At 40.5% G+C, this 27,411-nt stretch overlaps 1 protein-coding gene across 1 annotated transcript in view; it reads left to right on the top strand.

Annotated features, from left to right (window-relative positions):
* Nucleotides 1-27,411, top strand: part of LOC102819788 (IQ domain-containing protein H-like) — a 113,974-nt gene that overhangs the window by 16,915 nt on the left and 69,648 nt on the right. Inside the window, exons 3-4 of the mRNA XM_006831505.1 lie at nt 1,403-1,497; nt 15,903-16,020. Coding sequence (XP_006831568.1) covers nt 1,403-1,497; nt 15,903-16,020 — 213 coding nt within the window. The remainder of the gene's footprint in view (nt 1-1,402; nt 1,498-15,902; nt 16,021-27,411) is intronic.

Genomic DNA, 27,411 nt, shown 5'->3' with positions numbered 1-27,411 from the left:
TTGGACTTCTTCCTTCAGTATCATCGGCTCCTGATCATATGCTACCTTTTGAAATGGCTGAACATCAACTATTTCCTTTTGATACAGTGATTGTGTATTCCATCTTCTTTTGATGCTTTCTGCATCATTGAATAATTTGCCCAGAGCATCCTTCAATAACGAAAGTCGAAGCTTGAATTTTTCTCCAGTTCCCCCAGCTTGAGAAATGCTGAGCGTGTTCTTCCCTTTTGGTTTTCTGCCTCCAGATCTTTGCACATTTTGTTGTAATATTTGGCTTCGTCTTCTTGAGCTGACAATTTCCAATTTTCCTAGATTCATACTTCATACATTCCATGTTTCAATTTTCAATGGATGTTACAGCTGTTTCTCTTCATTTTGAGTTGTGCCCCATCAGTAAATGAAGGTCCCACGGGCTTTTTTTCCCACGGGCTTTACTCCATTAGTGTCATCACGGTCAACTCTACTCTGAGGAGGCAGCTCTTCCCCAGTCGCATTTTGAGTGCTTTCCAACCCAAGAGGCTCATTTTCCATCACCATATCTGACAGTGTTTCTCTGCTATTCATAAGGTTTTCCGTGACTAAATATTCGGAAGTAGTTCATCAGTCCTTCTTCTTAGTGTGTCTTCGTCTGGAAGCTCATTTGAAACCTGTCCACCATGGGTGACCCTGCTGGTATTTAAAATTCCAGAGGCATAGCTTCCAGAATCACAGCAACTCACAAGCCACCACAGTGCCACAAACTGACAGAGAGGTGACCTAGATAATAACAACTTATGAAACATGGATGCATTAGATAATAGGGTGCTTCTTCCAAATAGTCCAGCTCCATCTACTAAGCGTCTTATTGTCAGTTTCTTTGCTCTTGTTTGGAACTTTCAGTCTACCATGTCATCAGCTCGTCTCAGAGGCAGTGAGAAATGCGGGGTATTTTGTAGCCCCATCGGTCTGACACACCATTGCCCTATATTACCTAGAGTTGGGAGGACTGGACCCAGCTGGAGTCTTGGGGTTGGCCATTTTAGAGAATCTGTTACCCACAGGCCACCTTTTTACTCTGATGTTGCATGAAGACCCTGTAAGAAAAAGACATTACTCCATGTCTGTATTACCTAGTAAATTTACCTGGCTAAGCAATTTACTGACTATTGTACACAGTCTCATTTGTGAAGAGTGCTACAGGTCACCTAAGCTTTGAGTCTCAGTTGTTTATTATGCTTTTTGGGGATAAAGTAATTTAGTCTTGAGATGCCTAATGATACCTTGGGCATGAACTAAACACATAGCATGTTGTGTCTTTTGACTTAATTACACGATTCAGAGTGTTAACCTAATGAAATGGAGTAAATGAGCTGAGTATCTTAAGTCCACTATAATGGCCTAAACTTTGACTTTTTTGTAACAGATTCACATTGAGAAGTATTTAAGTGTTGTAAACCAACACGTGTTAACGACTCCTGTTACTGATGAGAGCTTAGCTTCTCCTCGGGCATCCAAATGGTAAGTAAAATTGCCATTTTAGAGCTCAAAGTAAATACTATAAAAAATAACTTTTCCGACTCAGGTAAGATGATTCTAAAGGCAGCATTTTCTTGGCTCTGTTCACATCTGCTGTACTAATATCAGTGGAAATTTTGCATCAGAACTTAATAACAGACTTTGGACTTTAATAAAATTTACTCTGGGTTGCTTCTTTCTGGCAAGTTCTAATGCAGTACATTATGATAATTATCTCAGGGTCTTGGGTTTTTTACCCTTTTTATTTCTCAAAGGAAAGATTTTCATGTATATCAGTTGATAAATTTCAGATCGCAATGTGCTTTATTTTGTTTTCAGAATGCCCTATGTGCTTTACTGTAAAGGTGATCTTGGCATCCAGTGTGAACAAAAAATAAAACAAGAATCATAAAGCTTGCTTAAAATATTCTTCATGTACTACATACAGTAAAACCTGTGCATGTTGGAACCCGTGCAAGGCAGAAACCTGTCAGAGAAGAAAAAACTCAAATATTTTCCACCAAAATGAGTGATGGAAAAGCAGTAAGACTATACATTCTGTCCAAAGGCAGAAAACTTGGGAGACCTGGAAAAACAAGACAGTCCCATCGAGTTTTGGCTTTACAGTTTTCATTGTAGGCCCTAACCGATGATTTATTAGAATTAGAGTTGAATTAGGAAGAAGTGACCCTGGGCCTACATCATGTCTGTCCCCTCTCCCCCTACATGAAGGTGGTATTGTTGTTGTTAAGTGCTGTTGAGTCGATTCTGACCCATAGCGACCCGATACAGGGTTTCTGAGGCTGTAAATACTTATAGGAGCAGAAAGCCTCATCTTTCTCCCACGGAACAGCTTGTAGTTTCAAACTGCTGACCTTAAGATTCGCAGCCTGATTCGCAACCACTATGCTACCAGAGCTGCTTAGTACACAAATGTCCATCATCTCTTGGTGCATACACAATCCTTCCCTGGTCTCCTCATTTTGATCTGGGATAAATAAACTTGTGTCTTGGGCTACTGTCTCTCATTGCAGTTCCATTCCCACTGCCCAGAAGGCACTTATCTATTGTATTACTTATCTATTGCTGTGTAACAAATTACCCAACACTTAGTGTTTTAGAACAATAAACATTATCTCACAGTTTCTGTAGGTCAGGAATCTGAGAGTGATTCAGCTAAGTAACTCTAGGTCAGCGTCTCTCACAGTTGCCTCCTGGGACAGTCTCATCCAAAAGCTGGACTGCAGGATGGGAAGCTAACTCTCATACAACTGGCCAGCCTTCGTTCTTTGCCATATGGGTACGTCTCTTTTAGGCTGCTTGCGTATTTTCACAGTATGACAGCTAGTGGTACAAGACAGATCCAGAGTGTGAAAGAAAGCATTCCAGACAGAAACCATAGTCTTTTTTTCAAACCTAAGTTCAGCAACAGCATCCCATTACTTCAGCTGAATTATGTTAATTAGAAGTCATTCACTAGGTACAGCCCACACTCACGGGGAAGGGACTACACATGGCATGAACACCAGGGGAGGGAGATCATTGCGACCCCCTTGGAGGAGGCACTCTTCCACTTATTTTAAGCCATTTTCAAACCACTTCTGAATTTGCATAGCATTCACTCTCTCTATAACTTCTTTGTTGTACATCAGTTCCTGCCTTATGTTACTAGCTTCTTGTTCACAGTCCATAAGGGCAGCGACCAAGTCTGATGCTTTTCAGTAGTCCCAATTTACCACAGTTTCTTGCACATGGTGGTGGTCACAGGAGAAAGATGAGGCTTTCTGCTCCCATGAAGATTTACAGCCTCGGAAACCCTGTACAAGGTCACTCTGAGTGGAAATGGACTCACTGGCACACAACCACCACCACCACCACCACCACCACCATCTTCTAGCACATGACTGGTGCTCTGTGGGAGTCAAAAGAAGGTCTCTGTCTCCAGGTCCGTAGAGTCTAGTGGGAGACCTTTGGTAGGAGTAAACATGTCAGCCCTGCTATTTTCTTGGTTCTCATTTATGCCTGTTATTATTATTGTCAAAATACAGTGCATTTCTTTATGCAGAAACTTTTTAAGACAACTGTCAATTTTTTTTCAAATTTAGTTGAGTTAAAACTAAATAATATAATCCATAAAAACCACTGCCAGACACGTAGTATGTTCTAGTCCTCTGAAACAAATGACCCAGTACTGGCCATACTGTTCAGCCCTTTGTGGTGTGGAGTGTCCACTCTCAGGGTGCCTCCAGAACTGTGGGTGACGCGATCAAGAGAGGGCTCAGTGACCATCTGCATATGAAATCGCTGTTAGGTGCTGTCCAGTCGGTGCCTTTGTGACAGAGGAGAACTGCCCCACAAGGTTCTCTTGGTGGTAACCTTTATAGGAGCACATCACCAGATCTTTTCTCCCACAGAGCCTTTGGTGAATTCCAACCACCAACCTTTGGGCTAGCAACCAAGCACTTAATCATTGTGCCACCAGGGCTCCTTTCATATTAATAGTAGTAGATCGTTCGCCTGAATTCTTATTATCTGTTTATTCTTTGGTACAGTTCCCATTTTATATAAATAGAAGCTCTCATACTTTTTTCTCATATCCAAGTGTGTAATCTTATGTATTGCCTTGGATGTGGGCTCCCTATTTGAGAGCTCACAGGTCTAGCATGATGGTTCTCAATCTCTGTTTTCAGTTCTCTTCACATAGAGTCCTGGATGATTCTTATGCAGCTCATCTGTGCTTAGACTCCGTGGGACAAGCACAACCCCTTGGACACAATATTCTTTTGATCACACAGGAGGGTCTGCCTGTGTATTATCAGAAGCTTGGTACTGGAATGGGAGTCAGCCTCTTGCACTAGGATTGAACCAGGGGTGGGAGCTGGCCCTCAGACTGGCAGGCACTTCCAGTGTCTGTACAGACTGTGAGGCTGATGGAGTATCAGACGCGAAAAGTCCCAGGGCAGCAACTTTTTCTGAACAAGGAGGTGTGTAATAAGGAAGGTAGATCTCCTCCTCTGAGTAGCTAAGAATCAACTTTCTTTAAATGTATGGGGATTCACATTATGGAAACCCAGGAAAGGCAGGAGGAATTCTTTCAAATGAGGCCTAGCCCTGGATACACCTTTAAAAATAATTTAGAACAAATACACAGAACTCACCCTCCTCCTTATTGGCATGATCTGCTCTTTGTCAATATTTTCATAACACAAGAGTTTGCAAAGAACCTTATTTTCATCTATAAAGATTTACCCTTTGCCTTTTGCATTTGTGGGAACTGAGGTGCAGAGAGGTTAAGATCACACAGATGGTCAAGGATGCAGCCCTGATTCAAGCTCTGGTTAAAAGTCTGCAGTCTCCTACTCTTCCATCCCTTCTTCTTGTTAAGTGCTATCGCGTCAGTTCTGATTCATAGTAATCCTGTATGGAGTTTACAAGGAGTAGGGTTTGAACTGCTGCCCTTGTGGTTAACAGTCCAGTACTTATCCTACAGAGCTACACCAGGGCTCCCTGTTGTTATTGTTATGTGCTGTCGAGTCGGTTCCCACTCACAGCGACCCTGCATAGAGTTTCTGAGGAGAAGCTGGTACGTTTGATCTGCCGACCTTGAGATTCAAACCCACCTTGAGGTTGAGTGCTTATTCTCTGGCGCCACACCACATGGCTTTCCTGTTTAATAAGTATTGTTCCAGGGAAAATCCAGTAGTTTTGTCTAATAGAGACAAAACCCCAGCAGGTACATAAATAATAATGTTGTTGCTGTTAAGTGCCTTCGAGTCAGTTCAGACTTATAGTGACCCTGTATAAGGTTCTGAAGGAACAGCTGGTGAGTTTGAACCTCCAACCTTGTGCTTCAAACTGACCTTGCAGTCCAATTCTTTATCCCACAGTGCCAAACTGCAAATGCAAGACTTTCCACAAAGCCATTCAAACCCAAAGACCATGACATTATCAAAATGGCATGTTTTCTCCAAAGAACTCAAAGTACTTTCACATTGTTTTCAAAATAGGTTTGTGAAGTCAAGGCGTGTAGATAGTATCAATCCCACTTTGGCAGTGATTCTTCTCCAGTGTCCAAATGTGGCTCTTCCCCTATCATCGTTGGCTTTCCTGGATCTTATTGCCAGTGATACCTGCTCACACTGTTCTTAAGGACCAAGCTTTGCTTCCTGATGCTAGGAGGGTGACTGCCATCTGTATCTCCACTATCAGAACCGCCCAGAAGTTTTCATTCCTATTCAGTTGTACTGGTATTTAAAAGACAGACAATTAAGAACACAGGAAATAAATAATAGTGAGAAGCGGGGAGAGAGAAAGAAAAGGTTTCTGTTAAGTGAGGAATAAAAGTGAAAAATTACATTTTTTTCTCAATTATTGAAGCATCTTGAGTCCAATCTATCCTGGACAGTTGCAGTGCAGTACACACGTACAAATAACATGGAATGAAACATATGCTGGTCACTAAAACAAGAGCACTGGTAGGGCTGTTGGTTAGGCATTGATTGGGCTGCTTACCAAAAACCCTTCCCCGGGAGAGAGATGAGGCTCTCTGTTCCCATAAAGAGTTACAGTCTCAGAAACTCTATGGAGTTGGAATCAACTCAATAGCAGTGAGTTTTATTATTTTTTTTCCACCACAAAGAGAGATGAAACACAGGTAATGTTACCATTTGATAATCTAGGTTAGGAATATCAGTATATGCTCTGTTCTTTGCATTTTTTCTGTGGGTTTGAATTTCTTTCCAACAAGAAAAATAGTTTTAGAAAATGCATTAGAACTGCCAACAATTTAACTGTTAGTGTCTATTTGTTTGGAGCAAAGGAGAAAAAAGAAAACCAAAATACTCAAAGAAGAAACTAGTCTACATGACTAAAAGTTTATGGCCTCATCTGCCCTGGGACCAGAAGAACTAGATGGTGCCCGGCCATCACTACCTACTATTCTGTTCAGAGTCACACTAGATGGGTCCTGGTAAATGGGAGAAAAGTGTGGAGCAGAACCTCAAATTCTTAAAACAACAGCCACAAAACATACTTACTGGGCCAGCTGAGAGTGCTGAATACTTTTAAAACATTGAACCTAACCCAGCCTTGGTGGTCATCTTCTAGCTAAATAACAGATTGACTCACAAATAAAGAATCTCATCTGTGAGTACTATGTTGCCTTTAAAAATCATCTGTGTGTTACCAAACAGTCAACAATTCCTTTAGAACAAAGATGTAAGGGGGCAGAGAAACTATATTAATGAAAATGGAACAGCCAGAATGTAAATAATGAAAATGTTCATGCGTTGTGAAGAATGTAACCAATATCTCCGAACAATTTGTACAGAAATTATAAACAAAGACATCATAAAATAAGGGAAACTGCAAGCTGGAAGAAATGGTTATAACAGATATAACACAAAAATGGCTAATATTCTTAAATACAAAGAGCTCTTGCCAATTAATAGAATTAAAAAAAAATAAATAAACCTGACATAGACAAAAGAACATCAACAGACTACTCATAGAGCTAAAAATGCAAATAGTGCAAAAACTGGCACCAACCATCCCTCCACAACACAGCCCTCTCTACTCAGCTGGGTTTGATGATGCATTGCAGTGACCACACAGAGCTCAGGCACCTTATTCACAGTTATGGGGTTTATTAGGGAAGTTAACAGAGTACAATGCAGGATCAGAACATGCTCAGGGCACAGTAATTCCAGTCAGGACAACCTCTCCTCAGCCGGACCCATAGGCAGGCTTCTTTCTGCCGGGGCAATGGTATTAAGCTCTTTTAGGGTTGCTGATGAATGTTCACAGGGTACACCACTCCACCATACACCTCAGCCTGGAGGTGCTCAGCTCTAACTGGTGGGCAGGGAAGCCCACTGCTCTGTCTTGTGCTCTGGTTCTCGTTTCTGCTGCTGTTGCTCCTCTGCCACTTCTCTGGTGTCATAGCTTTCTTTCTGTCCCCTGGCCCAGGAGGGTCAGTGTGCAGGAATCTCCTGAGTCCACAGGATGAACTCCACTCCTCACTCTTCTTCTTGGATGGCAGTGAGATCCCTCCTCTTGCTTCTAATATGGCTCATTGTAAACCCACATTGACGTGCAAAGTTTTTCCAATCACAGTGAACACTGTTAACCATTCACCACTGAATTATAGAAGTCTAAATCAGCATCTTCTCCCACTTTCTCGTACCCAGACCTAGCAGAGCAAAAATATTTAGTAGAACTTATAAAGATTATCAGTAGAAGAGCTGTATGAAGTAAATCACTGCATTGCAATCAATAACTATGTGAAAAATAGTGGCTAATGATGAAGTACAAATGGACAGAGAAAACTACTTAACCTCATTGGTGTGCTGCCAAACCCACTGCCATCAAATCAATTCCTGTTCATAGTGACCCTGTGGCAGCCCGACGGGACAGAGTAGAACTGCTGCTTAGATTTATAGTCTTTTTAGATTATAGTCTTCGTAAAGACTATAAATCTGTACTGGAGCAGACAGACTTATCTTTCTCCCGTGGAGTGGCTGGTGGGTTTGAACTGCCCACCTTGTGATTAGCAGTTCAATGCTCAAGCCACAATGCCACAGGGTTCCTATTGATGCACTGTTGTTGTTAAGTGCTGTCGAGTCAATTCTGACCCATAGCGACCCTGTACAGGGTTTCCGAGGCTGTAAATCTTTACGGGAGCAGAAAGCCTCATCTTTCTCCTGCGGAACAGCTGGTAGTTTCAAACTGCTGACCTTAAGGTTTGCAGCCCGATTCGTAACCACTACGCCACTGTTGTTGTTATTGTTAAGTGCCGTGGAGTCGGTTCCGACTCATAGCGACCCTGCACAGGGTTTCCAAGGCTGTAAATCTTTACAGGAGCAGAATGCCTCATCTTTCTCCCACGGAACCGCTGGTAGTTTCGAACTGCTGACCTTGCGGTTCACAGCCTGATTCGTAACCACTACGCTACCAGAGCTCCTTAGACAATTGTAAATTAAACAATACAGCACTATTTTCTACTTTACAAGTATGCAAATAATAATAATAATAATTTAACCTGCGATAATATTCACTGCTGATAAGGGTGTAATGAGATGGTTATTGGTTTACAATACCGGGGAGGTGGTGGTGGTAATGATTGTGTGCCACCAATTCGGACTCATAGCAACCTTGGGTAGGGTTTCTCAGGCTGTACGTTTTTATGGGAGCAGAAAGCCTTATCTTTCTCCTGAGGAGTGGTTGGTAGATTCGAACTACTGACCTTGTGGTTAGCAGTCCAGCTCATAATCCACTATGCTACCAAACTGGGAAGGTAGTGCTGGTTAAAGGTAATATTCAACATGTTAGAAGATTTCAATTTTTTTTTTTTTAATTTAGTTGTTGTATGTCTAATACTTTATCCTTAAGAAATAAGCAAGATAGAAAGGAATTTGTATATAAAGATATTCATTTCAGCATTATAGATAATAGCCAAAAAAATTGGAAACATCTAAAAGAATGAAAAAATCCATGACAGCATTCCCATATGATAGAACATTATGTAGCTACTGAAACTGATATTGTTGACACTTTAGTGACATGGAAACATTCTCACAGTGTATGTTGAGTGAAAAAAAAAAAAAGGATATAAAATTTTATAGCAATTTTGTAGTTGTGTGTGCCTAGATTCACATCTAAACACGTAATACATGGACGTAAAAGAATTCAAAAGTAGCACACCAGGAGACATCTTCTTGTGGGAAGATGGAGTTGACATACTTTTACCTAAGCCTCTTGTTAAGTTTAACTAAAAACATCAACCATTTCTTTTTGGTACCGTGACTCTGTATATTTTCCCTCTTCTTTCTGCATCGTTTGATACTTCGTCCATCGAATCCTTCACTATCGCAAATCGAGGCTTGAATTTTTTCTTCAGTTCTTTCAGATTGAGAAACACTGAGCACATTCTTCCCTTTTGGTTTTGTAACTCCAGATCTTTACACATTTCATTATAATACCTTACTTTGTCTTCTTGAGCTGCCCTTTGAAGTTTTCTGTTCAACTCTTTGACTTCCTCATTTCTTCCATTCACATTAGCCTGTCTATGCTGGAGAGAAAATTTCAGAGTCTTTTCTGACATCCATTTTGATCTTTTCATTCTTTCCTGTTCTTTTTAATGATCTTTTGCTTTCTTCCTGGATGATGTTCTTTTTGTTGTTGTTAACATATGCTTTCTTTTTAAACCTTTTATTGTGAATTGAGTGATAGTTTGTATGGGAGAACATCGGTTTTACACTCATCATTGCATTGCAATGATTGATTACAACCTCCTCCACACAGCATCATTCAACAGTATTTGCTTCTATTCCCTCTGGGATTTTGTTTGTTTGTTTGGGGGATGTACACAAAAACACTCAGGAATATGTAATCATTTAAACAGACAAAGCACCTTCTGCAAGCCTGCCTCCTGGCCACTAACACACAGCCATTCTCTTTCCACGAGTCTAGAGTCCTTAGCTGCTCTATCTCTCCATGTCCTCATCTCTGCCTCCATCTCTGGTGTCACTGCTTCTCTGGATAGGGTCCCACATTCCATGCATGCTCTTCTCCCTTGATGATCCTAGGGTCCTCTGTTCCTGGACTGTAAGATTAACTACTCCCTCCTTTTAGTTACAAAACTTCTACCTTTATAGTTGTGACCATTGCAATTAGTTGTGATAACAATTACTCAGTATTGAATCATAAGACTGGATGATGTTCTTAATGTTATCCTACAGCTCTTCTGGTCTTCAGTCATTAGTGTCCAATGAATCAAATCTATTTTTGAGATGGTCTATAAGTGCAAGTGAGATATGTTCAAGGTCATATTTTGGCTTTGTTTCAATTTTCTTCTGCTTCAGCCTGTATCTGTATATGAGTAACTGATGATCTGTTCCATAGTCTACCCCTAGTCTTGTTTTGTCTGATGATATTAAGCTTTTCTACTGTCTCTTCCCACAAGTGCAGTCAATTGGATTTCTATGTATTCCATCCGTTGAGGTCCATATGTATAGTAATCTTTTAAGAATTTACAATGAATACGTCATTGGTCTTGCAAAATTCTATCATGTGACCTTCAGCATCATTTCTATTACCAAGACTAGGTTTTCTATCTATTGATCCTTCATCTTTGTTTCCAACCTTTGCACTCCAATCACCAGTAGTTATCATTGTATCTTGATTGCATGTTTGCTCAATTTCAGTTTCAGACTGAAGAAATTGCCAGAGTTCTTTAATTTCATCATCACTGGCTTTAGTGGTTGGTGTGTAAATTTGAATAATAGTGGTATTAACTGGTCTTCTTTATAGATGCATGCGTATAGTACTATCACAAACAGCATTATACTTCAACATGGATCTTGATGTGTTGTTTTTGTTCTGTTCTGATATCTTATTGTTGACCATTTGGACCTCTTTTTGCAGGTTTTGAATTGTTTTCAATGCTATTTCTGTCTTATTTGATTGTTCCTGCAGTGCTTTCCTGACTTCTTAGTTTTCTCAGTCCCTCTGTGGAGCATCTGGATGCACCTCAATACCATCCTTCTGAATTCCTTCTCAGGCAATTACAAAGCCTGCCCTCCTTCCAATGGGAAGTCTGCCTGCAGCTCATTTGTTTCAGTTACTCTATCTTGTTTCTGGACATGTGCTGAAATCTTTGACTGTCTCTTGGATGTCTTTAATAATTAGATGTGTTTTCAATAATTAGATGAATGTGGTGGTAGTGGTTATGTGCCATGGAGTCGGTTCCAACTTATAGCAACTCTGTATAGGGTTTCTGAGGGTGTAAATCTTTATGGGAGCAGAAAGCCTCATCTTTCTCCCTTGGAACAGCTGGTAGTTTCGAACTGCTGACCTTGAGATTAGTAGCCTGATTCATAACCACTATGCTACCAGAGTTCCTTTAGATGAATGTATGTTGATGTACTATTAAGCTTTCTGATTACCTCCAGGTAGATGTGATGAGGAGATGGGCTTCCCTTTTCAGTTTTCTTATGACTTAGCTCAGAGTAACTGTAGCAGATGTTGGCTGTCTACCTGGTGTACAGCAGCTGGTATTGACTCTTGCCTGGATGGTGGGATTTTATAGGGTGTGATTGTAGCTTGGCTATATGACCCCAAATACTGACTCTTCTTGGATGATGTAGGGAGAGAACTCCTCTCCTGCCCAAGGTAAAAGAGGAACCAAAAAAACAGAAAATGAATCCACAACAGCAAAAAAAAAAAAAAAAAAAAAGATTGGATACTACCATCTATAATCACACACACACACAAATGTAGGAAAATATGAGTATGACTTTAACGCCCCTTATTCAGTTGGTTGGTGCTGCTCTGCGAGACCATTCCATTTTAAGCAGTTCCTCTTGACCTCTCCCCCTTGTTAGATTCTGCACACTATGGTCTTTGCTGAGCAGATCAGTGTACAGGCATAGTAGAACCCTCTGGAGGTAAGGGGCTTCCACTCGCTTGGGCACCCCCTCTAGTCACCAGATTGGAGGTGCACAGACAGCGGGAGACCAATGTACAGGAAAAACAAATGTTCACACCTTTATCTCCAATGATCAGTCAGATCTCTGCAGTGGGAGCACATCACTGTTCCTGCTTCTGCTCAGTCACACCCAAGATGGCCTCGCTGGTACCCACTGGCAGCTGCAGATCAGAAAATGCCCCCTTTCTTGCTTCTGCTATAAATCTCACTAGCAGTAAACCGGTGATCCTTCTAAATATTCCTTTAAATGTAGTTAAGAGTTCTGGGACCGTCCCCTGAACCTGCTTCATCCAGTATTCTGTGTTATTGTTGGTGGAGGTCTGTACTGCATTTCTCCCTGATCGACCATCAAGCCTTGAAATGCTCTTTTTGATGATGAATGCAGCATCATTCCTCTTGAATTTGTCAATCCCAGCATAGTAAACCATATGATTGTCTGACTCAAAATGGCTAGTATTGGTCCATTTCAGTTGATTAATGCTTAGGATATAAATTTTCATACGTTCCATTTCATTTTTGGCAACTTCAAAATTTCCTAAATTCATATTTCGTACACTCCATGTTCCAGTTATTAATGGACATTTACAGTTGTTTCTCCTTACTTTGCATTGGGCTCCATCAGCAACTGAAGTTCTGAAAGCTTTACTCCATTTGCATCATCACAGTCACATTGACTTTGAGGAGGCAGCTCTTCCCCAGTCATGGTTTGAGTTTCCAACCTGAGGGGCTCATCTTCTGGCATACATCTGACAGTATTCTAATGCTTCTCCAGCCCTATAGCTGACAATGTTCTACAGCTAGTCATAAGGATCTTCCAGGGGCTAAACATTCAGAAGTAGTCCACCTCTCCTTCTTCCTAGTCTGTTTTCATCTGGAAGCTCAGCTGAAACCTGTCCACCAGGGGTGACCCTTCTGATATTTAAAATACCAGTGGCATAGCTTCCAGCATCACAGCAACACACAAGCCACCACAGTGCGACAAACGGACAGACAAGTAGTGGCTGGGCACTTGAAAAGAACATTAAATCACACATTTGTGTACAATCTATCATTTAATAAACCCAATATATGTTTTCCCCTCACTAACATCACAGTTCATTGAGTCCTCCAAAGGAGTCACATGAATGCCCAGAGCTACTTGCTCCAAGGTTACCATACTATGGCTGAAGGATGCCACAGGAAAAATTTTAAGGGTCAGGCTTGTAAGTGACTTACTAACTCCAACTTTAAAGAGGTCTTGTGCCACTCTTTAGGAACCCTGTACAGGGTCGCTATGTGTTGGAACCAACTCAACAACACTTAATAGCAACAACACAGATGCATATATAGAAACACATGAATCCACTTGCACACATACATAGGAAATTTATATCTTATGTAAAAGATGTATCCTTGTATAATACTTGGAAACTTGTTTAAATTCTAAGCAATTTCTGGACAAGAGAAATTTTGACAGACTTTTGCAAACATTATATGTTTCTTTCTATAATATCTATGACTTTCATGATATTACATTTTCCAAAATACCATCTGCTACCCAAAAGAGTAAAAAAAAAAACACACCAAACCTAGAATTTGTGTTTCATTGAGGGGTTTCCAGAAGGAGACTTTATGTATGACACTCACTCTTCCTCTCATAGTCATATACCTACGCATACACACCCATATACTCTTTCCCTACACATTCATACACACATACAAATGCTCATATACACATTCACACACTCATATGTATACACACACGAATCCATTGGCACTCATACCTAGGACATTTACATCTAATGTAAAAGCTGTACCCCTGAAAACTTGTTTAAAACTTGAACAATGTATAGTTTGTTCAGACCAAGGCAGGCTGGGATTTCTAATTTCCAGAAGAGGGAGGGTCAATGGGGACAATAGCATAAGCAGTTGTTTGCAAATTGTTCAGTCTGCCAACTTTGCAATTAAGTTATTTTTGGAAAATGTTTAAATTGTGGGAAACTTACATTCTACATCTTGTGTATAAAGTGTACTTATTATTATTTAAATCACTATTTTAAGTTTGCCTAATTCAAATTGACAAAATACAACTGTCTGTCATTGAATTTATAAGGCAGATCGCCAAGAGTGTTAGTGGAGATTGTACCTGAGTGACGTTACTATCGTTGTTAGGTGGCTTCAAGTTGGTTCTGACTCAAAGGGACCCATTGGACAACAGAACAAAACGATGCCCAGTTTTGTGGCATTTGCATAATCAGTGCTCCGTTTGAGCCCATTGTTGCGGCCACTGTTTCATTCATCTCGCTGAAAGTTTTCCTCTTTTTTGAAGACCCACTGGTCTACCAAGCATGGTGGCCTTCTCCAGAGTCTGGTCCCTGGTGGGTCTAGAAATGATTTTTTTTTTTCTTTAAGAATTTTGTTGTTTTCTAAATTATTTACAGAATACATTTACTACTTTTATAATAATTAAAAGACATTATTAAAAGTTAGCTAGACTAGTTGATTAAAAGTTCAAGAAAAATGTAATTCAAGGGAAGCCCAACCAGGGTCTTCAAACATATGTTGTTGTTAAGTGCTGTCGAGTCGGTTCCGACCCATAGCGACCCTGTACAGGGTTTCCGAGGGTGTAAATCTTTACTGGAGTAGAAAGCCTCATCTTTCTCCCGCGGAGTGGCTGGTAGTTTCGAACCGCTGACCTTAAGGTTCGCAGCCTGATTCGTAACCACTACGCTACCAGAAACTCACATACATACACTTATACATTGGACATACACTAATGTGAGAAATGCACATACATGTAATTCATTGTTGTTGTTACCTAGCGCTGAGTCGGCTCCTGATTCATGGCAACCCCATACACAAGGGAGTGAGGTTGGTGATCAGAAAGCTATGATTCATAGAGTTTTCTTGGACTGATTTTCAGAAGTAGATCTCTAGGCCTTCCTTGCTAGCCCTGTCAGCATCATAAAAATACATACATCACCACTGACAGATGGGTTGTTGGTGTTAAGTGCTATAGATTTGGTTCTGATCCATAGCGACCCTGTATAGGGTTTCCGAGGAGCGGCTGGTGAGCTTGAACTGCTGACCTTGTGGTTCAAACCAACTTTACAGTTCAGCGCATTGGCCCACAGCACCACACCAGGACTCTAACAGATGGGTGGTGGGTGCATATAAGGCTCACTGACTGAACGTTGAACCTAGTTCTCCCACATGGAAGAGAGGAATTCTACTGCTGAACCGCCAATGCCTCACACAAGTCAGTAGGTTGTGATGTTTCATTTTTAGTGATCATTTAATGAAAGTTGGCATCATAGTAGCATTAAGGAACCGAATTATTAATTCTGTTAACCATTTTAAAGAACTAGAACCTTTTTGCATATTTTTAGACCTAACTTTGTACACATATACATTTATTCCACCTGTATTTTGCTTTTACACTGTGCACCCTATGGAACTGTTCACTGATTAATGAGGAAGCCCTTTAACTACCTTTGATCCTTAAGTCTTTTACATTTATATAAAATCACAAAGATCTAAATAATGTAAATATGAACTGCTTAGCATGTTCTTTTTGAATAGACTAGATTTTATTTTATGAAACAAAATACAATACTATGCATTTTTCTTTTCCAAGAAATGTTTTATAGTGTAGTAATTCTGTCATTTGCTAGTCATATAAACACAGCCAGAGATAGAGCTTTTTATTCATGCTGTAAGAGTCATTATCAAACTTGGAAGTTCTTATGGTTTAATAAAACAACTACAGTTTTATAGTGGTAAAAAACAAAATGCTAAAGATTGGTCTAATTTATTGTAATTACCAATAGACTATTTCCTATAAAGTGTAACCTTAACTAGGAAACATTGTTTTAAAATTACAATTTGAGAAGGCTTTAAGAAAAACAAACTTGTATTTTATATCCTATTTAATTTTACATAGGTTGCTTCCGACTGTAGTTGATCAGAAATCATTTATTTTCCCTCTGGATTCTGAGGATAAATTTTGGCAGTCCCAAAAAAAGCGCAGTTCAATTCCACACACCTTTCCAAGAGTAAAGGTAAGAGTACAGAGATCCAGAGAGATAGAAATTGGGTGTATGATTGCCAGGGTGTAGGAAGGGGAGGTAATGAAGAGTAGCTGCTCATTGATGTCAGGTGTCTTTGGGGGATGATGAAAATGTCCCAAGATTAGACAGTGGTGATCGTTACACAATTCTGTGAATATGCTAAAAAGCACTTAAAAGAGTAAATTTTATGGTATGTGAACTCTATCTCAATAAAGCTTAAGTTTTTTGTTTTTTTTGTTTTTAATTTTCTTGAAGTGTGGTTGTTGTTATTAAGTGCTACTGAGTAGGTTTCGACTCATAGCGACTATGTATAGGGTTTCTGAGGCGTGTCTGGTGAGTTTGAACCGCCGACCTTGTAGTTCAAGCCTACCTTGCAGTCCAGTGTTTATTCTATAGCACCACACCAGGACTCCTTGAAGTGTTCAGGTAGGGATTTTTCCCTCTCCCCTAAACTAGAAAACACATGGAGATACTTAGGTCTGTTTCTATAATCTCATGTAATTGTTGTGCAGGGAAATACATGTGGTGGTGGTGGTGGTGGTCATGTGCCGTGGAGTCGGTTCCAACTCATATCGACCCTGTACAGGGTTTCCAAGGCTGTAAATCTTTACAGGAGCAGAAAGCCTCATCTTTTCCCACAGAACTGCTGGTTGTTTCAAACTGCCGACCTTGTAGTTCACAGCCCGATTTGTAACCACTACGCTACCAGAGTCATAGCAGTGGGCAATTAGCATGACAAAAGAACCTTCTTCAAAATGCAAAATAACACAGAACATAACACCTTCAAAACTTTTAACAGAGTCTAGAAGAAAAGTTTTCAAGTGGCAAGGAATACAGCTTGAGTTTTCTAACCCTGCCAAGACTGGGGTATTAATAGCTCACCTCTCTTGAATACCAAGTACTGTTCCTAGTTCCCTTATTGTTGTTGTTGATAAGTGTCATTGAGATGGTTCCTACTCATATCAACCCTGTATAGGGTTTCCAAGGAGCGGCTGGTGAGTTTGAACCAACCAGTTCCTTGGCGCATAATCATTTATTTAACCTTCAGAAGAAGGTGCTTTCTTCATTTTATTCATGAAGAAGCTGAACTACATGGATGTTAAGTAAGTTGCCCAAGATTTGTCAGAGTAAGGATTGTGGAACCAGAATGCAGGAGTCCAGAGCTTTACCACTGTGGTACCCCTTTGTTCATAATAGTTTTATTGAAACATTGTTTACATATTATAAAATTCACCATTTTAAAATGTCTGATTCAGTGGTCTTCATAGATTTGAATATCCACCATGTGGTAACCATTTTGTCTTTGTAATTAGACCTATTTGCATTCCTCTGTAGTTTTCTTTTCTTCATCATAAGTGCCACAATTTTGTAATCGATGATTGAGTAGTGTTTTTACTTTATTTTTTGGTGTCTGTCTTCCCAGTAGATTGTAAACCTGATGAGGGCATTGCTCATTGTTATGTAATGCTAAGGGACCCTCAGTGAATATTTAGATGAATGAGTAAATGACCTCTAAGGATATACTCATCACCTCATGAAACACCAACGCAGACTCTTCTGCACTCCCAAAGCAGCCTACTCCTAGCTCGGATATCACACTTGCTCAATTGGGCTCATTCATCAATGATTTGTGGAGTACTTAGTGTGTGCTGTCCTGCTGCGGCGCCGTAGGAGAAAGCACTGGACCACAGGGTCCCTTTGAGCCCCAAGGCTGGTGGTTCAAACTCACCAGCCGCTCCTTGGAAACCCTATACAGGGTCACTGTGAGTGAGAACCGACTCTATGACACTTAGCAACATCAAGGTCTGCTACAGGCATAGTGGAATGAACAAGACCGATTGGATCCCTGCTCTGACAGAGTTTACATTCTAACTTGGGAGACAGGCAACTGATAAGAACATATCAGATAGCGATGGAGGTTCTGATGAAAATCAGACAGAATGCTGTGATCAAGGATGATTTAATCTTCCTTACAATTAACTAGTTGTTGTTAACTGTCATCAGTTCAGTTCTGACTCATAGCGACCCTACAGAACGTTTCTAAGGAGGAGCTGATGGGTTTGAACCACCAACCTTGCAGTTAGCAGTCCTTTGCATATTGTACAGCACCAAACCAGGACTCGTTCCTTAAGTTAAAATTTTATGTTTTTGCCAAGAATCCCAAGAGGGCCACTGATGGTCCCCAAGTAGAAGGGTGGAGGTCTCTGGTTTATCAAGGCAATGAAATAAAATGTTTGAAATTAAGACTATTATAGAATGAACAGTTGCTGTTATTGTTCAAAAATAAAACAATGGCTAGAAATGTATTTACTACAAAGAGTTTTGGTTTCTGGCAAATGATCATAAATATAAAGAATCTTATGTGCTGAGTATAACCTCAAATGATTTTAAATGCTGTGAGCATGGATAAGCTTCCTTTAGAAAGTAGCATGGCGTGTGCCCCTCCCTGACTTCATCTCCAGGACTAGAACCCACTATCAGTGCCATCTGCTTAAAAATGCATAATGGACACAAAAGATAGCCCTAATGTTGTGCTGTAAACTCGGTGACAAACAGAGTGGTTTTGCCAGCTGTTCCCCATGACTAACACACCAACATAAAAGCTTGGATGCTGGAGTACTTGTGAGATCCAGCTGACATATTGCCACCTTTAGCTGCCCGCTTCTAACCTTTTAAACTAGGTAAACCCCAGTTTAAATGGCTCTTTAAATGCTTTCCCCAAAAGTAGATAGTTGCTTTTGGAACTCCACCCCAAAAGCTTAAATGACGAACAATTAGGAGTTGCTTAATTGTAACTAAGAATCAGAATTGTTTATTAAGCTTCTTTTACATTCATAAATATTTATCATTTAAAACAAGTTTTCTATTAATCTTTTTTTTACTTTTTGAGGATTTCCTTTAAAAAGAAGTTGTGATATGATGACATAGAATTGGAATGTAAAATCTATTATTGCTATAGAGCTGTTGTTAGGTGCCGTCGAATCAATTTTGACTCATACATAGTGTGCCCATGTGACAGACAGGGTTTTCTAGGCTGTAATCTTTAGGGGGTAATCCTGGTGTGGTGCTGAGGGTTAACGTGTTGGACTGCAAAGTCAGTTTAAACCACAAGATCAGCAGTTCAAGCTCACTAGTTGCTCCTAGGAAACCTTATACAGGGTTGCTATGAGTCGGAACCGACTCGATGACACTTAACAACAGCAGTCTTTATGGGAACAGATTGTCAGGGTGGGTTCAAACTGCCAACCTTTTGGTTAGCAGTCATAGCCGAGTACTCAGCCACTGTACCACCAGGGCTTATAAATTAAGATGGAAAAGACAAAGCTAATCATTTCACCCCCATCCACTGTGAAGGTCTGTCCAGTCCCCTGATGGCCAATGTTAACATCCTGGCTTGTATATCCCTCCATACTCTCTTTTTGTTCATAATATGTCTACAGTCTGAGGATATATGGAGATATGTAGGGTTTGGGTTGGCTGTGAATTTTTCTCTTGTTACTGAAACACATTTTGTCATGACTAAGTTGTCAGGCAGTCCAAAGGAGAGACCTGCAGCTGGAATGGCCCTTTGTTGTTGTTGTTAAGTGCCGTCGAGTCCTTTCTGACTCATAGCAATCCTGTATAGGGTTTCCAAGGAGTGGCTGGTGAGCTTGAACCACCAACCTTGCGGTTCAAACCGACGTTGCAGTTCAACACATTAATCCACAGCACCACACCACACCAGGACTCCTGGGATGGTCCTTAGAGTTGTCCAAAACTGAGGCAAGGAAGCTAGGCTTTGTGTCTACTAATCATTAGATGTGACTGTTCCTGGGGAGAGTTCCTTTGGAACAGTGCAGCTCCCCAGGAGGGACTAGATGTGAGGCAGCAGCAGCTAGCATTCCTGGCACTTGGGAGAATGAGTGCTTCAGTCTTGAATGAGAGAACAGGGCAGCACATTATGTATCCAGTACCATCCTATGTCCTTGACCCTTCTGGCCCAGGATTGTTTGTGTCCTGTTAATTAGGTTTCTGCACTCTCCTCTTCTCAATATCCTCTTCTCACCCTGGGAAACAGTTCTTGTATGAACATCTCCTCAAATTTCCAAACTCGATCCATCTATTTCCTGCCCAAACCCTAATACTACATGTAATTAATGGCCAGGTTGTAATTGTTTATGTGATAAAAACAAATTTCCCCCAATTTGTATTATTTCAGATTAACAATAAGCTCAAGTAGGAATGTTCTTATTGTATATATTCTGTTCCCCATTGTAGTGATTAGCACCACAAATTCCAGTTGCTGGAGCCAAAATTCTTAGCATTATCTTTGCCTTCTTTCTCTCTTTATCCTCAGATACTTTTGATTCTACATCCTGAATCTCTCTCCATTCAGTTTTATACTCTCAATTCTCTGGGAAGAACAAATGGGAAGAATCTCTGATTTTGAGACTTTAGATCTAATTGAGAAAGTGATCTCTCAAAATTTGACCCAAACTAGAATTTTGAAGATTTCTGACCTTTTGAGGAATAGTATAAAAGAAGTGAAAGTTCGAGTAAGTAAGGGTTGCCTCATAGATTTTCACTGCAGGTGTACCTCATTTATTAATGTCCTGATGGGAAAATTTGCTAATGAGACAGCAGCTAGATTTTATAGAGTAGGGTGGGGAGAAGAGAATGCCTGGGTTGGAACAAGTACCAGAAAAGTTGGCCTTTTACTAGAATGTAAGATCCATGAGAGCAGGACTACTAAAAAATAATTTTTTTCTCTTTTCAGAGCTTTTAAAAAAATATACCTTTTATTTTATGAAAATAATCAAAAATTAAACATGATAGCCATTTCTCCACCACCTAGATTGAACAATTATGAACCTTTATCATATTTGCTTCATTTTTTTTCTGTAGTGTTCTAAAATACAGAATATTGACATTTTACCCCTTAATGCTTTAACAGACATCTTTAAAAAAGAAACTATTTTCCTACTTAACCACTACCATACCTAATAAAATTGACAATAACACCTTCATATAACAAATATCCAAGTCATAGTCAAATTGCCTCAGTTATCCTCAAAATAACTTTTTCTGTCCTTCTATCCAAACTAGGATCTATTGAGATTTATTCATTACATTTTGTTATTTCATTTAAGTTTGTATAACTCTGAAGTAGCGGGGTTCTCTTCAGTTCATTGCTATAATTGGAGTCCTGGTATGTTGCTGTGGGTTAATGGGCTGGACTGCAAGGTCAGTTTGAACTGCAAGGTTGGCAGTTCAAGGTCACCAGCCACTCCTCAGAAACCCTATGTAGGATGACTATGGGTCAGAACTGACTTTGGGTCAGGACAGCACTTATGGGTCAGGACAGCACTTCACAACAACAGCACAACCAGTACCTAGACAGTAGGACTGGAGTAGAATCCAATTATTGACAGCATAGGGGTTAGAACTGAAAGTTCACATCCTGCCTCTACCACTTATTACATGGGCAAGTCACTTAACCTCTCTCTGCCTAAGTTTCTCATCTGCAAAATGGACATATGGTGCTGTTATTAGTTGCCATTGAATTGATTTTGACTCAAAGGACCATAGAAATAAGACCTACCTCATAGGGCTGTTGTTAGAATAACAAACGTGGTTACGAATTGGGCTGCGAACCTTAAGGTCAGCGGTTCGAAACTACCAGCCGCTCCGCGGGAGAAAGATGAGGCTTTCTACTCCCGTAAAGATTTACACCCTCGGAAACCCTGTACAGGGTCGCTATGGGTCGGACCCGACTCGACGGCACTTAACAACAACAACAACAATCCAGAACATGGTGGGTGCTACGTAAACATTGCTGTTCTTAGTAATTGCCGTCAAGTCGGGTCTGGCTCATAACAACCCTGTATAGGATTTCTGAGAAGCGGTTGGTGGGTTTGAACTGCTGACCTTGTGGTTAGCAGTCTAGTGCTTTTCCTATACATTGGTTCTTTGTTGATAAATACTGATCACAATCTGATATGTATCTCATAAGTTCCAGGTACTCTTTTAGGCATCAGTCAAGTTTTTCTGCTCTGATGAAGCTTACATTTAGGTGGGGTGGAATAGGCATGAAGAAACACAGTAAGCAAACCAGCGAGGTAATAGATAGTGTTTCAGTTGGTGAGCAGTGAGACTTGGAGGAGCATGGGGAGTGTTGGGATGGCCTCCCTTATCAGACGGCATTTGAGCAGAAGCTGAGAGAGGTAAGAGAACACGTCATTTGGGTATTTGGAGGAAGAGCATTCGAGGCAGAGGAAACCACATGTGTAAAGACCCTGATTGAGAAGTATGAGCAGTAAAGAATCTAGAGGGAAGTGTGCAAGGGGGAGAGAGAAAGGAAAAGTAGTGGGGACCCAATCTTGTCGGCCATTATGAGGACTTAGGCAATTGCTCTGAACAATATGGGAAGCCATTGGGGGCATGTCTGCTAAGGATGATCTGATCTGATTTGCAATTTGAAACATCTCTCTGGCAGCTGTGTTGAGAATTTGATGTGGAAGGGCAAAAGCAGAAAGAGGGAGAACATTTGGGAGCTTGTGTTAGCTTATGTATCTTATCTCATCTGCACACATTTTGTGGGAAGGAAGTATTATTATCTCCATTTTACAGATGAGAGAAAATGAGACTGGGAGAGGGTGCTAACTTAGAGCTAAGAAAAGGCTTCAGACGCAGAGATCAGGCTTTTCTTCACCACTGATAAAAACAAGCCGCCTGTGTTTGCCACAGGGAAAGTTACAGCTGAGGGGTAGAAGGAGACAGCATAACATATTCCCGATTTTGTCCATAAATGGCCTGAACTATCTCCCGAATTTTCCTCAGAAATGTCTTCCTAGATCTTCCCAAGGAAATGTCTCACTGCAATGCTCCTAATAAGGTGACTTTTTTTTTTTTTTTTTTACTTTCTGATTTGTTGCAACACATGACAATTATGAAGTCACATTAAAATTATATATAACATATTATAGTACTCTATCGTAAGTAACACTGCATTCCCGTAATTGGTTACCATTCAATTGGATGACCTACACCCTTTAATAAGGTTTATACTTTGGTTATGAGTCAGGCTGCTAATCTCACGGTCAGCAGTTTGAAACTACCAGCCATTCTGTATGAGAAAGATAAGACTTTCTGCTCCTGTAAAGATTTACAGCCTTGGAAACCCTGTGCAGGGTCGCTATGAGTCGGAAGCGACTCCAGGACACATCACCACCACCACCACCACCATACTTCACGGTGCACATACGTTATAGCTAATGGAACAGCTGATGAAATATGCTATGTAGGGTTCTCTAAAAAGTGAGAATCAAACATGGACCCTTTGAGCTGTGGCCCTTAATGCCATTACTTCTATAAGAAGACTCAATTTTTTACATATTTTCACTCAAACACCTTTTCCAGAAATATGAGTCTCTACAACTGCAAGAATGATGCAAATGGCTAATGTGTTATTTGACTAAGCTCTGATGAATGGGATGGAAGGGAAAGTGTTATAGTGGTTTTTAGAAAACTTTCTTAAAAGATATCTGGCTGGTATTCTTGGACCCTTTTCTGCTCCTTCTTCTAATCTACCTCTGGAGTGAAGTTGTAATGACTAGAACTCTGGCAGCCATCTTGGACCATAAAAAGAAGGGAAAGCAGAGTGCTGAGTCGGAAACCCACCAGTTGCTCCTCAGAAAACCTATACAAGGTCGCTGTGAATTGGAACCAACTTAACAACAACAACAAATACCAACTCTGGACTCCTGGTATGGCACTATAGAATCAGCACTGGACTGTAAACCACAAGGTTGGCCATTCAAGCCCACCAGCCGCTCCTCAGAAACCCTGTACAGAGTCATTATGAGTTGGAACTGACTTAATGGCACTTAAAAACAACAACATACTAAAAAAACAAAAAACAAAAAACTGGAGTCCTGGTGTGGCTCTGTAGCATAAACACTGGACTGCTAACTGCAAGGTCAGTGGTTCAAACCCACCAACTGCTCCTTGGAACCCTGATGCAGAGTCTCTATGAGTCAGAACCAACTCATAGCACTTAGCAACAACAATAATACCAACTCTGGGAAGTTTTCAAATTTCTTGGCAGAGATGAGTGCGTGCCTCCTGTGCCGCCTCACTTTCTTGAAAGATTTCAATTTTTATTCCATCAATTCCTGGTGCCTTGTTCTTTGCCAATTCTTTCAATGCACTTTGGACTTCCTCCCTGAGTATCATTGGCTCTTGTTCATATGGTATCTCTTGAAATGGTTGAACATTAACCATTTCCTTTTGGTACAATGACTCTGTGTATTCCTTCCATCTTCTCTTGATGCATTCTGCATCATTCAATAATTTGCCCAGAGAATCTTTCAATAAGGAAAGTCGAGACTTGAATTTTTTCTTCAGTTCCCCCAGTTTGAGAAATGCTGACCATGTTCTTCCCTTTTGGTTTTCTAACTCTAAATCTTTGCATATTTTATTATAATATTTGGTTTTATCTTCTCGAGCTGATCTTTGAAATTTTCTGTTCAGCTCTTGGACCTCTTCAATTCTTCCATTTGCTTTAGCTTCTCTACGCTGGAGAGCAAGTTTCAGAGTCTCCTCTGACATTCACTTTGACCTTTTCCTTCAATATTTGTGCCCATTCCAAAGAGAGGTGACCCAACAGAATGCGGAAATCATCGGACAATCTCTTTGGTATCTCAAGCGAGTAAAGTTTTGCTAAAGGTAATACAGAAACGGCTACAATCATACATTGATAGAGAACTTCCAGAGGTTCAAGCTGGATTCAGAAGAGGCCGTGGAACGAGAGATATCATTGCTGATGTCCGATGGATCTTGGCTGAAATCAGAGAATACCAGAAGGATGTTTACCTATGCTTTATTGACTACACGAAGGCTTTCGATTGTGTGGATCATGACAAGCTATGGACAACATTGGGAAGTATGAGTATTCCAGAACACTTAATTGTGCTTCTGAAAAATCTGTACCTGGATCAAGAGGCAGTTGTTCGAACAGAGCATGGGAACACTCAATGTTTTAAAATTGGGAAAGGTGTGCAACAGGGTTGTGTTCTTTCACCATACTTATTCAACCTGTATGCTGAGCAAATAATACGAGAAGCTGGGTTCTATGAAGAAAAACGTGGCATCAGGATTGGAGGAAGACTCACTAACAACCTGCGATATGCAGATGATACAACCTTGATAGCTGAAAGTGAAGAGGACTTGAAACATTTACTTATGAAGATCATAGAGCACAGCCTTCAGTATGGATTGCATATCAATGTCAAGAAAACAAAAATGCTCACCACTGGACCAATAAACAACATTCTTATCAATGGAGAAAAGATTGAAGTTGTCAAGGACTTCATTCTTCTTGGATCAACTATCAACACTCACAGAAGCAGCAGTCAAGAGATCAGATGACGTATTGCATTGGGCAAATCTGCTGCACAGGAACTTTTTAAAGTGTTGAAGAGCAGAGATGTCAGCTTGAGGACTAAGGTGCGCCTGACCCAAGCCATGGTGTTTTCAATAGCTTCATATGGATGCGAAAGCTGGACAGTGAATAAGGAAGATCGTAGAAGAATTGATGCCTTTGAGTTGTGGTGTTGGAGGAGAATACTGAAAGTGCCATGGACTGCCAAAAGAACCAATAGATCTGTTTTGGAAGAAGTGCAACCAGAGTGCTCCTTGGAGGCCAGGATGGCTAAGCTTCGTCTCTCCTAATTTGGACATATTGTCCGGAGGAAGCAGTCGTTGGAGAAGGATGTCATGCTGGGTAAGGTGGAGGGTCAGAGAACAAGAGGAAGACCCCTAATGAGATGGATCAGCCAGGTGGCATCATTGATGGACTCAAGTGTGGCAGCGGTAGTGAGGTTGGCCCAGGATCGGACATTGTTTCGTTCTGCTGTGCATAGGGTCGCTATGAGTCAGTTCCGACTCGATGGCACCTGACAACAACAACAACTGGAAAGTTTACTTTGTTCTTCATATTCATGAGACAAATAAATCCTGTTTTGTTAAAGCAATATTCTTCCACTTTTCAGTTACATGCTAACAAAGTTAATCCTAACCTACCAAAACCATTACAAACTATTAGCCTTTCTATGTCTGGGTTTATATTTTATATCTTCTCTTTTGTCACAATGGAAGAATTGTCCTCTCTCCTATTAAAACCAGCCCCTTAAGTCGTTTGTTCCTACAGTTTTGCTCCCCTCTCATCAATTTCATCATCAATTTCTTACTCGTAAATGATTCCCAGTATTTACAAGACTATTCTGTTTCTTCTCTCAGGTTTCAGTACAATTGTCATTTCCACAGAGATACTGTCCTTGATTACCCTACCTAAAGTAGCCTCCCATCATTCTATCTCCCACCATCCTAGTTATTTTATTTAGAACACTTAGGGTAATCTGAAATTAATTATAATTATAAATCTATTTACATATTTATTGTCTGATTCATTACATTCCTTCAAGAATGTAAGATTCATAGATTCACATGGGCAGGAACGTTATCTTTTTTATTCACTGACATTTAATAGACTCTCAATAAATGTTGGAGTCCTGGTCTGGCGCTGTAGAATAAAGCACTGGACCACAAGGTAGCTTGAACTGAAAGGTCAGTGGTTCAAACTCACCAGTCACTCCTTGAAAACCCCATACAGGGTTTCTATGAGTCGGAATCAACTAGACAGTACTTAATGAAAACAGCAATAAATGTTTGAATGCCTTGTTGTGGGTAGAGGCGGAGAGATGAAGTTTAGGCGAGGTTTTCTATAGGAGGCTTTACCTCATCTGAGTTCTAATTTGAGTAAAAACGTATCCAGAAGATATGAGAAAGGAGAAGACAGTTCCAAAATGGAGCAGCATGCTCACTTCTGGAAGTGGAGAGAGCATATTGCATGTAGGGACTGGCTGGTCGTTCAGCACAAAATAGAACACAGAGCAGTCAAGAGGGATGGAGGGGAAGAAGCTGGAAAGTAGGAAGGGCCCCTACTGGAAACTACTGGAGGAGCTTAGAGAGGTGAGAGACATATTCCAATTAGTAATTAGAGGTTCAGTCACTCTGAAGGTCATGCAGAGGATGAACTGGGAGCCATTACAGAAGTCTAGGTAATAATGATGAATACCTAGACCCGAGCAGTAACTATGGGAATTAAAGAGAAGATAAAGGGTGGGGTGGGGCACGGTAGCAGAAACGCTGGACTGCAAAGTCAGTTTGAACCACAAAGTCAGCGGTTCAAACTCAGCAGTCGTTGGATGAGCAGAGCTCAACTAGAAGAAGAAAGAAGAGGAAAAAAAGAGTAATCTGATACAATTTGATGAACTTGACCTGCACCTATAGATGCAGTTGCTCAAAAGAGGGAACAAATCTTTACAGCGAGGATCATTCCCA

This window comes from Chrysochloris asiatica, unplaced genomic scaffold (genome assembly GCF_000296735.1).
Source record: "Chrysochloris asiatica unplaced genomic scaffold, ChrAsi1.0 scaffold00004, whole genome shotgun sequence".
Classification (NCBI taxonomy): Eukaryota; Metazoa; Chordata; class Mammalia; order Afrosoricida; family Chrysochloridae; genus Chrysochloris; species Chrysochloris asiatica.
The sequence above is the reverse complement of the archived record's forward strand: the minus strand, read 5'-3'. Positions and strand labels throughout refer to the sequence as shown.